We start from the raw sequence: 13832 nt of genomic DNA, 5'->3' as shown, positions 1-13832 counted from the left end.
TGAGGTTAGTGTTGAGATTAGGATTAGGGGTGTGTTGGATTTAGGGTTTTGATTAGGGTTATGGTTAGGGTTGACATTACGGTTGTTTTTGGGTAAGGGTTGGGATTATCGTTAGGGTTAGTGATTAGGATTATGGATCGGGTTGGGATTAGGGTTAGGGGTGTGTTGGAGTTGGGTTGGAGCTAGAATTGGGGGGTTTCCACTGTTTAGGTACATCAGGGGGTCTCCAAACACGACAGCCAATTTTGCGCTCAAAAAGTCAAATGGTGCTCCCTTTATTCTGAGCTCTGCCGTGCGCCCAAACAGTGGGTTACCTCCACATATTTTGCATCAGCACACTCGGGATAAATTGGACAACAACTTCTGGGGTCCAATTTCTCTTGTTACCCTTGTGAAAATAAAAACTTGGGGGCTACAAAATCCTTTTTGTGGAAAAAAAAAATATATATTTTTTTTTATGACTCTGCATTATAAACTTCTGTGAAGCACTTGGGCATTCAAAGTTCTCACCACACATCTAGATAAGTTCCTTGGGGGGTCTAGTTTCCAAAATGGGGTCACTTGTGGGGGGTTACTACAGTTTAGGTACATCAGGGGCTCTGCAATCGCAACATAATGCCCACAGACCATTCTATCAAAGTCTGCATTCCAAAAAGGCGCTCCTTCCCTTCCGAGCTCTGCCGTGCGCCCAAACAGTGGTTTACCCCCACATATGGTGCATCAGCGTACTCGGGATAAATTGTGCAACAACTATTGCAGTCCAATTTCTCCTGTTACCCTTGTGAAAATAAAAATTTGGGGGCTACAATATCTTTTTTGTGGAAAAAAAATATATTTTTTATTTTCACGACTCTGCATTCTAAACTTCTGTGAAGCACTTGGGCATTCAAAGTTCTCACCACACATCTAGATAAGTTCCTTGGGGGGTCTAGTTTCCAAAATGGGGTCACTTGTGGAGGGTTTCTACTGGTTAGGTACATCAGGGGCTCTGCAAACGCAACATAATGCCCGCAGACCATTCTATCAAAGTCTGCATTCCAAAATGGCGCTCCTTCCTTCCGAGCTCTGCCGTGCGCCCAAACAGTGGTTTACCCCCACATATGGGGTACCAGCATACTGAGGACAAATTGGACAACAACTTTTGGGGTCCAATTTCTCTTGTTACCCTTGTGAAAATAAAAACTTGGGGGCTAAAAAATCTTTTTTGTGGAAAAAAAAATTTTTTTTATTTTCACGACTCTGCATTATAAACTTCTGTGAAGCACTTGGGCATTCAAAGTTCTCACCACACATCTAGATAAGTTCCATGGGGGGTCTAGTTTCCAAAATGGGGTCACTTGTGGGGGATTTCTACTGTTTAGGCACATCAGGGGCTCTCCAAACGCGACATGGCGTCCAATCTCAATTCCAGCCAATTCTACATTGAAAAAGTAAAACGGCACTCCTTCTCTTCCAAGCTCTGCGGTGCACCCAAACAGTGGTTTACCCCCACATATTGGGTATCAGCGTACTCAGGAGAAATTGCACAACAAGTTTTGTGGTCTAATTTCTCCTGTTACCCTTGTGAAAATAAAAATTTGTGGGCAAAAAGATCATTTTTGTAGAAAAAATGCGATTTTTTTTTTTCACGGCTCTACATTATAAACTTCTGTGAAGCACATGGGGGTTCAAAGTGCTCACCACACATCTCGATAAGTTCCTTAAGGGGTCTAGTTTCCAAAATGGGGTCACTTGTGGGGGATTTCTACTGTTTAGGCACATCAGGGGCTCTCCAAACGCTACATGGCGTCCAATCTCAATTCCAGCCAATTCTACATTGAAAAAGTAAAACGGCACTCCTTCTCTTCCAAGCTCTGCGGTGCGCCCAAACAGTGGTTTACCCCCACATATTGGGTATCAGCGTACTCAGGAGAAATTGCACAACAACTTTTGTGGTCTAATTTCTCCTGTTACCCTTGTGAAAATAAAAATTTGTGGGCAAATATAATTTTTGTAGAAAAAATGCGATTTTTTTTTTCACGGCTCTACATTATAAACTTCTGTGAAGCACATGGGGGTTCAAAGTGCTCACCACACATCTAGATAAGTTCCTTAAGGGGTCTAGTTTCCAAAATGGGGTCACTTGTGGGGGGTTTCTACTGTTTAGGCACATCAGGGGCTCTCCAAACGCGACATGGCGTCCAATCTCAATTCCAGCCAATTCTACATTGAAAAAGTAAAACGGCGCTCCTTCACTTCCAAGCTCTGCGGTGCGCCCAAACAGTGGTTTACCCTCACATATGGGGTATCGACGTATTCATGAGAAATCGCACAACAACTTTTGTGGTCTAATTTCTCCTGTTACCCTTGTGAAAATAAGAATTTGTGGGCGAAAAGATCATTTTTGTGTAAACAAAAGCGATTTTTTATTTTCACGGCTCTACGTTATAAACTTCTGTGAAGCACTTGGGGGTTCAAAGTGCTCACCACACATCTAGATAAGTTCCTTAAGGGGTCTAGTTTCCAAAATGGGGTCACTTGTGGGGGGTTTCCACTGTTTAGGCACATCAGGGGCTCTCTAAACGTGACATGGTGTCCGATCTCAATTCCAGCCAATTCTGCATTGAAAAAGTCAAACGGCGCTCCTTCACTTCTAAGTTCTGTGGTGCGCCCAAAAAGTGGTTTACCCCCACATATGGGGTATTGGCGTATTCAGGAGAAATTGCATAACAAAATTTATGGTTACATTTCTGTTTTTACACTTGTGAAAATAAAAAAAATGGTTCTGAATTAAGATGTTTGCAAAAAAAAGTTAAATGTTCATTTTTTCCTTCCACATTGTTTCAGTTCCTGTGAAGCACGTAAAGGGTTAATAAACTTCTTGAATGTGGTTTTGAGAACCTTGAGGGGCGTAGTTTTTAGAATGGTGTCACACTTCATTAATTTCTATCATATAGACCCCTCAAAATGACTTCAAATGTGATGTGGTCCCTAAAAAAAATGGTGTTGTAAAAATGAGAAATTGCTGGTCAACTTTTAACCCTTATAACTCCCTAACAAAAAAAAATGTTGTTTCCAAAATTGTGCTGATGTAAAGTAGACATGTGGGAAATGTTATTTATTAACTATATTTCGTGACATATCTCTCTGATTTAAGGGCATAAAAATACAAAGTTTGAAAATTGCAAAATTTTTAAAATTTTCGCCATATTTCCGTTTTTTTCATAAATAATCGCAAGTAATATCGAAGAAATGTTACCACTAACATGAAGTACAATATGTCACGAAAAAACAATCTCAGAATCAGCGGGATCCATTGAAGCGTTCCAGAGTTAAAACCTCATAAAGTGACAGTGGTCAGAATTGCAAAAATTGGCCCGGTCATTAAGTACCAAATTGGCCCTGTCACTAAGGGGTTAAGATTATTGTACTTGTTTTTATTATGTATACCCCTCCTTACATGTAAAGCGCCATGGAATAAATGGCGCTATAACAATAAATAATAATAATAATTCAGTGATATCTAGGATGCGGGATTTTAGTGTTCCGTTGTTGTTTCAGATGCTGTACATCTCGTATCTTCACAGCATAGACAATTGCCTTCAGATGACCCCAGCATCTGACACAACGGATACTGGAAGCCTGTGTTAGCATTTCTTCTGCAGTGTTGCTATCAGTGTGTCATAAGTGGGAGAAGAGGGTTGCATTGACAATCCAACACAATGGGCAGCACTTTGAACACATTTTATAAGGGGTCATAAACTTGCAATGTACTTGTACTGATGAAAGAATAAAATTATGTTAAAACCAAGCATACCATTATTTTTCTTGTGAAATTCTCAATAAGTTTGATCTGTCACATGACCCTTTTCTCATTGGAAAAAATAAAGTTGGATCTAAAATGGCCGACATGGTAACTAACCACCCATCTTGAAAGGTTTTCTCCCTCCCATATACTAACGTGCCACAAACAGGAAGTTGATATCACCAACCATTCCCATTTTATTTAGGTGTATCCATATGAATGGCCCACCCTGTACAATATATATATATATATATATATATATATATATATATATACTGCTCAAAAAAGTAAAGGGAACACTAAAATCCCATATCCTAGATATCACTGAATGAAATATTCCAAGACATGAATGAATGAAATGCCTCAAGACAAGGAAATTATGCTCAGTAGTGTGTGTGGCCTCCACATGCCTGTATGATCTCTCTACAATGCCTGAGCATGCTTCTGATGAGGCGGCAGATGGATATATGTATGTAAATTAAAACAATTAACATGCTCAATAAGAAAAGTACAAGGGATACAATGCTTACATCACTGTACGGTATTCTATTATGGTTCATTTCCTTCTTCCATAACTGAAGCAGAAGAGCCCGATACTCCTGGTTAAATGGACCGCTATAAGAGAGAAATCCAGTGGCCAAAAGAACATCGCCTACTAGTCGAATTATTTGATTCTGGAAGTTTTTACTGCTTTCTGTCCATCTTATCTAGAAGCAAGTGAAAAAGGGAATAATTTATTTAACAAATGTCTAACATTTTACCAGTGTTTAATTTTTTTGGGGGGGACATATTTTGAGATATCGCATTTGCATCCATTTTGAAAACATTAAGAAAAAGATCAATCAACAAGAAGCCTGGCACTTATTCACTTAACATTATAGTGCCATGTTAGGTACAGTACATGCTAGGTTTCCATCGACAATCTGATCAATATGAGTGCATTAGAAAAAAAACGATGCCAAACAAGATTGGTCTACAGTCAAGTGCTGCCAGTCAAAAAGTCAGAGTAAGCAACTTGGAGCTACTAGTTACTGTACAAAGCAAACAGCACTTCTACTACATAAAGATATGTCCCATTGCAATGTAATGTGCTGTAGCATGCCCTATCTCATGGATAAATCGTTATCCAGTTAATTTTCCCCTACCGGACTAGGCACATTTTTGGGTATTATTTCATGTTTGATCTAAAATTTTTCATGTTTGAATATTCAAATAATTTTTGCCTCTTTTTTCATGATTCATGGGGCTTAATGTTATATAATTTTTAGATTCCTTTTTTGCTAATATCAAGGGTAAATGTATATAAAAATAGGAAATACATGTCTGTTTTTCAAATTGTTTTTTTTAAGACCACAAAAAAACAGTTTAAATTGCGATCCCAGTTCCATGAAAATTATTTTTATGTATTGGACATACCTTTTTCTATGCAGACATGGCTAGAAACAGCGATTCATACTGACAGTATTATTTATTATTGGTTTGCAGTGCTTACTAGTCCTACAGGGATACTTCAATATGCAATCTTAAGCTGTTTAGTGCATTATCCAACATGTCAGTGATTGACTGACAGTTTGCCTACCAGGCCCTGCCTCCAGAAAGATCTGATAGGCGGAATTGATATGAATAATATGGAGGCCATTGTTAGACCTCCGGTTGCCAGAACAACCCATCGACACCCAGTGCGGGGTGCCAATAGGCTGATAAAAGGAGTGATAGCCCGCTGTAAAACTCTTCACATGCTGCTGTCAGTATTGACAGTAACATGTGATGTTTTAAAGTGCTGACATCGGAGCTAGTTATGGCCCCAGACATACAGGAAAAGCTCAGCTATGTATAACATCTGGCTCCTGTTGCGCGTGCCACAATCTAAACATACAATTTAGATTACATCCATCCATTTAGTTTATATCCATTTGTAGGAAGGGGTTAAGGTATGAACAAATGTGAGAAAATGCCAAATGGCCCAAAATGGACAAGCTTCTCTGGTTTAGTCCCAAGTACATTGCAATATTCAGTCTTTACACCTAAGATTTATAAACCAAATTTCCCAGGACAAACCCCAGTCTTTACATTTTATGCACCAGCACTTGTCATCACCAATTATTCTAAAAAGAAAATAATAAATAATCAGATACAATGTAAAGTGATAGTCAAGGATATGTTTCTTACTTTTTCCCCTCCAAGCCCCTCAATCAGTGCCGTTGCATTGACCATTTTCCTTCTACAAGCTTCTGCATCATCTAAGAGCATTTGTTTTTCCCTCATTGCCGCATCATACATGGCTTGCACATCGTCCAGTTCTTTCTGCTTAGCATCAAGTTGGTTTTGTGCATTATTCAGTTCTGCTTGGGCAACAGCAAGTTTGGCTCCCTGTAGCGCCAAGTTAGCCTACGAAAGGGATAATGGAATTCAATTAATGCAGTTGTACAGACGAGTGCATTTAGTCCTCTCAACGTCTATGAGCCTTAAGTATCAACACATTCTCGGAGTTAAAGTGGCTTTATGACTTAGCAATCAAAGTTCAGCTTCTGTTTTATGAAAATACCTTGAATTATGGGTTCTATCTAATTGCTGTTAATACCTAGAACACAATATTGAAACAGATTTGACACCAGGTCTAATTATTAAGCATAAAAAATTGCAGGTCTAGAATTATGTACAATATTTGTCTTCGATCAGACCATGAAACCCTGAGATCATGGTAATGTGTTTCCATACACTTTTGTAATCTTAATTTACAACATTATACAGAATTAATCTATATATAAAGAAGATAACATTTTCTGTACTATACTTTATTATGTACCAATTTTGAGTTAGTTTTCGTCTAGAGCCAAACACAGAATTCTGCTGCTACCAGGGAGCAATACATGTGGGATATCAGATGTTGATTACACACTTGTCAGGTTACATGTTAAACCGCAGAATAAAACCAAGTTACTATTTCCAAAGGTCAGCAGCAGAATTGTGAGATTGAGAGCATAAGATGAACTCTAAATCAGAAACTGACGACAAAACGTTACCCGGAAATATACAGTATAATACTGTAATATGTATACTGTTAAAAGAGAATGCAACCATGCTGCTCGCCTCCAATTCACCTATAGAAAAGAGGTTGTATGGGCTAAGTTCACCCTTCCAACCATTAGGGAGCCTCGTAGAACCATTGCAGAATTTTCTAATAACAAATGTAGAAACTTAATTTTTGATGGCATTGTAATATGTTGCCAATTGTTCCATGCTCAAAGCATTTCTTCTTCTACCAGTGATGACATGAAAGACATTTTTCATTTCATTGATGTTAGAAGTCAGCAGAAGTTTCAAAGGCCTCATGGAAGTGACTTTCCACATCCTTTTACATTACCAGAATGAATAATGATGTGTAATACACATCAATAATCAATTAGAAACACATTTTACAACAGCTGAGGCAGCAGTCAGCAAGGAGGACACTTTGTAGCAGACACATGAAACCATTCACAAGACCGTTGACTTCAGGATAAGACTACATTATGCCATTATTTCCTGCACTGCTAAGTCACTAGCATCGTTGCCTTTGTATTACATGGTCTTTTCATATCTATGCTTTAGGCTTTTTTTGCTTCCAGTGGGACAACGCCAATAAATATTTTATGTGTGTGAAGGATATAGTGTCAATTTACAATTATTCCTTCAATACAATAAAAATTAAAAAAAATAAAAACATACATTTAGATTTGGTTAACACTCAATATTGGCCTTGTAAATTTCAGATTGAATTTTCAATTGCGTTCATGGAGCCAATACTACGATGTGGTCAAAAATCCATATGCTATTCTATAGAGAAGAGCTGCAACAAAGGTTAAAAAGTAATAACTATTAAATATATGACCCAGTGACACCAGCAATACGTTATAGTAATGCAATGGTATCACTGGTGCCAATAGTACAGAATAGCAAGAACTGGGGGCAAGGAAGGCGAGGGACAAATGGGAATATATAGGCAGACCAAATCATCACAGATGATGGTTTCTGTATGTTTTAACTCTACCTTCTATAGCGATCATCCTAAATTACACTGCACTCTGCTGGTCTCTATGGACTATGGGAGACTGCCGAAAGTTTGGATTTAAATACATTATCTTGTCCAGTTCCTCATGCATTATTCAGTAATGTATATGTGCACATGTCCATACTCTGAAGGAAGCCATTAATATTTCAAAGTGCACATTCGGTACACTCTGAAGTCACGGGGTATGCCCAGCTTTTCTTATTGCCCAAGCAAAAGCCTGCTGTCTTGCTGTTATTAGACCACTATGAGCAACAGCAGGAGGTTCCCCTTAAAAACACAAGAATGAATAAAAAGATCTTTCACTATGGTTATACAATCTTAAATGTCTGCTCTTGTTACAGAGTGTAAATCTTCACCTTTACGACCTTTACAATAATAACAGATTATTAGCCAACAAATCTGGAAATAAAGTTGTGATAAAGAATGTAGATTTGATTTTCAATGGGTGATCCTTTATGCCGTAATGGATTAGAACATCCAATGTGGCACCCACAAATTACAACACTCGCTACTAGGGTTGAGCGAAACGGGTCGAACATTTTCAAAAGTCGCCGACTTTTGGCTAAGTCGGGGTTTCATGAAACCCGATCCGACCCCTGTGCGGGGTCGGCCATGCGGTACGCGACTTTCGCGCCAAAGTCGCGTTTCAATGACGCGAAAAGCGCCATTTCTCAGCCAATGAAGGTAAACGCAGAGTGTGGGCAGCGTGATGACATAGGTCCTGGTCCCCACCATCTTAGAGAAGGGCATTGCAGTGATTGGCTTGCTGTCTGCGACGTCACAGGGGCTATAAAGAGGCGTTCCCGCCGACCGCCATCTTACTGCTGCTGATCTGAGCTTAGGGAGAGGTTGCTGCCGCTTTGTCAGAAGCAGGGATAGCGTTAGGCAGGGTCCATTAACCACAAAACCGCTTGTGCTGCAGCGATTTGCACTGTCCAACACCACCCTCGGTGTGCAGGGACAGTGGAAGTTTTTTTTTTTTTTTTTTTCCCCTCAGCGCTGTAGCTCATTGGGCTGCCCTAGAAGGCTCCCTGATAGCTGCATTGCTGTGTGTACGCCGCTGTGCAAACCAACTGCTTTTTTCAAAGCACAAATCCTCTTGTTCCTTCCTTTCTGCACAGCTATCTTTTTTGTTTGTCCACACTTTTTATTTCATTTGTGCATCAGTCCACTCCTTATTGCTGCCTGCCATACCTGGCTGAGATTACTGCAGGCAGGGAGATAGTAGCTGCCTGCCATACCTGGCTGAGATTACTGCAGGCAGAGAGATAGTAATTGTAGGACATTCCCTGTTGTTTTTTTTTTTTTTTTTTTTTTTGGTGGGAGATTAAGATTGGCAATTTGGCATTTCTGCTAGAGTGCCATCCCTGTGTGTGCCATCTCTCTCACATAGTGGGCCATAGAAAGCCTTTTCATTTTTCTGTATTTTTTTTTGTGGGGTGTATAAATTCTCCCTGATAAAAATACAGTGGGAGATTAATATTGGCCTTTGGGCTTGTGTGCCAGTCCTGAGTGTGCCATCTCTCTCACAAATAGTGGGCCATAGAAAGCCTATTTTATTTTTTTTTGGGTTTTATAAATTCTCCCTGAAAAAAAGGGAGATTAATATTGGCCTCTGGGCTTGTGTGCCAGTCCTGAGCGTGCCATCTGTGCCAGCCCTGAGCGTGCCATCTCTCTCACAAATAGTGGGCCATAGAAAGCCTATTTAATTTTTTTTTTGTTTTATAAATTTTCCCTGAAAAAAGGGAGATTAATATTGGCCTCTGGGCTTGTGTGCCAGTTGTGAGCGTGCCATCTGTGCCAGTCCTGAGCGTGCCATCTCTCTCACAAATAGTGGGCCATAGAAAGCCTATTTAATTTTTTTTTTGGTTTTATAAATTTTCCCTGAAAAAAGGGAGATTAATATTGGCCTCTGGGCTTGTGTGCCAGTTGTGAGCGTGCCATCTGTGCCAGTCCTGAGCGTGCCATCTCTCTCACAAATAGTGGGCCATAGAAAGCCTATTTAAATATTTTTTTGGTTTTATAAATTCTCCCAGAAAAAAAGGGAGATTAATATTGGCCTCTGGGCTTCTGTGCCAGTCCTGAGCGTGCCATCTGTGCCAGTCCTGAGCGTCCCATCTCTCTCACAAATAGTGGGCCATAGAAAGCCTATTTTTTTTTTTTTTTGGGTTTTAGAAATTCTCCCTGGAAAAAAAAAGGGAGATTAATATTGCCCTTTGGGCTTGTGTGCCAGTACTAAGCGTTCCATCTCTCTCTCTCTCTCAGTCAGTGGGCCATAGAACGCCTATTTTTGGTTTTATTTGTTTTCTAAATTCTCCCTGAAAAAATCATTTTATTTTATTTGGTTTCTAAATTCTTCCTGATAAAATCATATTTTTTTTATTATTTTTTTTTCTAAAGTCTCCCTGAAAAAAAAAAAAAAAAACAGTGGGAGATTAATATTGGCCTTTCTGCTTGTGTGCCAGTCTTGACTCCTGGGTGCGTCATCTCTCAGTCAGTGGGCCATAGAACGCCTATTTTTGGTCTTATTTGTTTTCTAAATTCTCCCTGAAAAAATCATTTTATTTTATTTGGTTTCTAAATTCTTCCTGATAAAATCATATTTTTTTTATTATTTTTTTTTCTAAAGTCTCCCTGAAAAAAAAAAAAAAAAAACAACCAAAAAAAACAGTGGGAGATTAATATTGGCCTTTCTGCTTGTGTGCCAGTCTTGACTCCTGGGTGTGCCATCTCTCTCTCTCTCTCTCTCTCTCTCTCTCTCTCTCTCTCCAATTGTGGTCCATAGAAAGCCTATATTTTTTTTCCTTGATTTGGGTTCTAAAATCTACCAGAGAAAATAACTACATCAATCATTGGTAGAAAAATATTGGCCTCTGGGTTTGTGTGCCACTCCTGACTCCTGTGTGCGTCATCTCTCAGTCAGTGGGCCATAGAACGCCTATTTTTGTTTTTATTTGTTTTATAAATTCTCCCTGAAAAAATCATTTTATTTTATTTGGTTTCTAAATTCTTCCTGATAAAATCATATTTTTTTTATTATTTTTTTTTCTAAAGTCTCCCTGAAAAAAAAAAAAAAAAAAAAAACAAACAAAAAAAACAGTGGGAGATTAATATTGGCCTTTCTGCTTGTGTGCCAGTCTTGACTCCTGGGTGTGCCATCTCTCTCTCTCTCTCTCTCTCTCTCTCTCTCTCTCCAATTGTGGTCCATAGAAAGCCTATATTTTTTTTCCTTGATTTGGGTTCCAAAATCTACCAGAGAAAATAACTACATCAATCATTGGTAGAAAAATATTGGCCTCTGGGCTTGTGTGCCACTCCTGACTCCTGTGTGCGTCATCTCTCAGTCAGTGGGCCATAGAACGCCTATTTTTGTTTTTATTTGTTTTATAAATTCTCCCTGGAAAAATCATTTTATTTTATTTGGTTTCTAAATTCTTCCTGATAAAATCATATTTTTTTTATTATTTTTTTTTCTAAAGTCTCCCTGAAAAAAAAAAAAAACAAAAAAAAAAAACAAAACCCCCCAAAAAATGGGAGATTAATATTGGCCTTTCTGCTTGTGTGCCAGTCTTGACTCCTGGGTGTGCCATCTCTCTCTCTCTCTCTCTCTCTCTCTCTCTCTCCAATTGTGGTCCATAGAAAGCCTACATTTTTTTTCCTTGATTTGGGTTCCAAAATCTACCAGAGAAAATAACTCCATCAATCATTGGTAGAAAAATATTGGCCTCTGGGCTTGTGTGCCACTCCTGATTCCTGTGTGCGTCATCTCTCACTCAGTGGCCCATAGAAAGCATATAGTTTGTTACATTTGTTTTCTAAATTCTCCCTGCAAAAATCTATTTTTTTTTTTTGGGGGGGTTTCTAAAGTGTTCCTGAAAAAAATAAAAATAAAAAAAAAATAATAGTGTGACATTAATATTAACATTTGTGCTTCAGTGACAGTCCTGCGTGTGGGGCATCTCTCTAATTTGCAGCCACCAAAAAAAGAGTGTGTAACATTGGGCCTGATTTTCGCTGTGGTCTCACCAACCTGTAAAGGGGTAGCTAAATCATACTGAAGTTATAGCTCACCGTGTAAGTTGTGTGACTGCAACAAATAACGTTAGTTTGGTTACGTTTTTAAAACAATGAGGAAGTCTAGTGGAAGAGGTCGTGGCCGGGGGCGTTCATTGTCAGCTGGTAATGAGGGTAGTGGTAGTGGTGGAGCATCAGGTGGTCATGGGGAAAAAAATATTGCACCTAAGTCTGGAGCTGTGGAGCCAGGTTCGTCGTCCGGCTACACAAGGCCTCGAACGCTCCCTTTTCTGGGATTAGGAAAACCGCTTTTAAAGCCGGAGCAGCAAGAGCAAGTTTTGGCTTATCTTGCTGACTCAGCCTCTAGCTCTTTTGCCTCCTCTCGTGAAACTGGTAAAAGTAAAAGCAGCGCGTCGTTAGTGGATGTTCACGGTCAGGGACAAGTCACTTCCTTGTCCTCTTCAGCAAAAACAACAACAGAGAAGAATGCAGCAGGCGACACAATGGGTTACTCCATGGAGCTCTTTACACATACCGTCCCTGGCTTAGAAAGTGAAGCAGTTAACAGTCCATGCCCATTACAAGTTGAATCTGACATGGAGTGCACTGACGCACAGCCACAGCCAGACTACTATGCTGGTCCTTTGACTCAGACCACAACATTGCCCTCGCAGGGTGCTGATCAAGAATCAGACCCTGATGAGACTATGTTGCCCCATCACGAACGCTATACCACCGAACGACACGGTGACACAGACGAAGTTGCGCAGGAGGTACAAGAAGAGTTATTAGATGACCCAGTTCTTGACCCCGATTGGCAGCCATTGGGGGAACAGGGTGCAGGCGGCAGCAGTTCTGAAGCAGAGGAGGAGGAGGGGCCGCAGCAGGCATCAACATCGCCACAGGTTCCATCTGCCGGGCCCGTATCTTGCCCAAAACGCGTGGCAAAGCCAAAACCTGGTGGAGGACAGCGTGGCCATCCGGTTAAAGCTCAGTCTGCAATGCCTGAAAAGGTATCCGATGCTAGAAAGAGTGCAGTCTGGCATTTTTTTAAACAACATCCAATTGATCAGCGCAAAGTCATCTGTCAAAAATGTTCTACTTCCTTAAGCAGAGGTCAGAATCTGAAAAGTCTCAATACTAGTTGCATGCATAGACATTTAACCACCATGCATTTGAAAGCTTGGACTAACTACCAAACGTCCCTTAAGGTTGTTGCACCCTCGGCCAATGAAGCTAGTCATCAACGCAACATCCCTTCCGGCAGTGTAGGACCACCATTTAGCGCACCACCTGCTGTATCTGTGCAGGTATCTTTGCCAGGCCAAAGCAGTCAGGGTCAGGGAATCACCAGTTTCGTAGTAGGAAACACTGCATCTAGGGCACCGGCGGCAACAATACCATCTCCCACCGTCTCTCAGTCTGCCATGTCCACCGGCACCCCCGCTAGTTCCACGATCTCCAGCTCTCCAGTCCAGCTCACCCTACATGAGACTATGGTTAGAAAAAGGAAATACTTAGCCTCGCATCCGCGTACACAGGGTTTGAACGCCCACATAGCTAGACTAATCTCGTTAGAGATGATGCCCTACCGGTTAGTTGAAAGCGAAGCTTTCAAAGACCTGATGGACTACGCTGTACCACGCTACGAGCTACCCAGTCGACACTTTTTTTCCAGAAAAGCCATCCCAGCCCTCCACCAGCATGTTAAAGAGCGCATCGTCCATGCACTCAGGCAATCTGTGAGCACAAAGGTGCACCTGACAACAGATGCATGGACCAGTAGGCATGGCCAGGGACGTTACGTGTCCATCACGGCACACTGGGTAAATGTGGTGGATTCAGGGTCCACAGGGGACAGCAAGTTTGGGACAGTTCTGCCTAGCCCACGGTCTAGTAAACAGTTGTCTGTAGCCGTTCGCACCCCCTCCTCCTCCTCCTCCTCCTCGTCCTCCTGCAGAAGCAAGAGCTCGTCCACAGACC

The 13832-nt window shown here is 40.6% G+C and overlaps 1 protein-coding gene across 1 annotated transcript in view; it reads right to left on the bottom strand.

Moving 5' to 3' along the window:
* The window catches only part of LOC138642420 (dynein axonemal heavy chain 5-like), a 546381-nt gene that overhangs the window by 138074 nt on the left and 394475 nt on the right, over window positions 1-13832 (bottom strand). Inside the window, exons 61-62 of the mRNA XM_069730567.1 lie at window positions 5954-6172; window positions 4315-4491 (exon numbers count right to left, since the gene is read on the bottom strand). Of these exons, the coding sequence (XP_069586668.1) occupies window positions 4315-4491; window positions 5954-6172 (396 nt within the window). The remainder of the gene's footprint in view (window positions 1-4314; window positions 4492-5953; window positions 6173-13832) is intronic.

This window comes from Ranitomeya imitator, chromosome 6 (genome assembly GCF_032444005.1).
Source record: "Ranitomeya imitator isolate aRanImi1 chromosome 6, aRanImi1.pri, whole genome shotgun sequence".
Taxonomy (NCBI): Eukaryota; Metazoa; Chordata; class Amphibia; order Anura; family Dendrobatidae; genus Ranitomeya; species Ranitomeya imitator.
The sequence above is the reverse complement of the archived record's forward strand: the minus strand, read 5'-3'. Positions and strand labels throughout refer to the sequence as shown.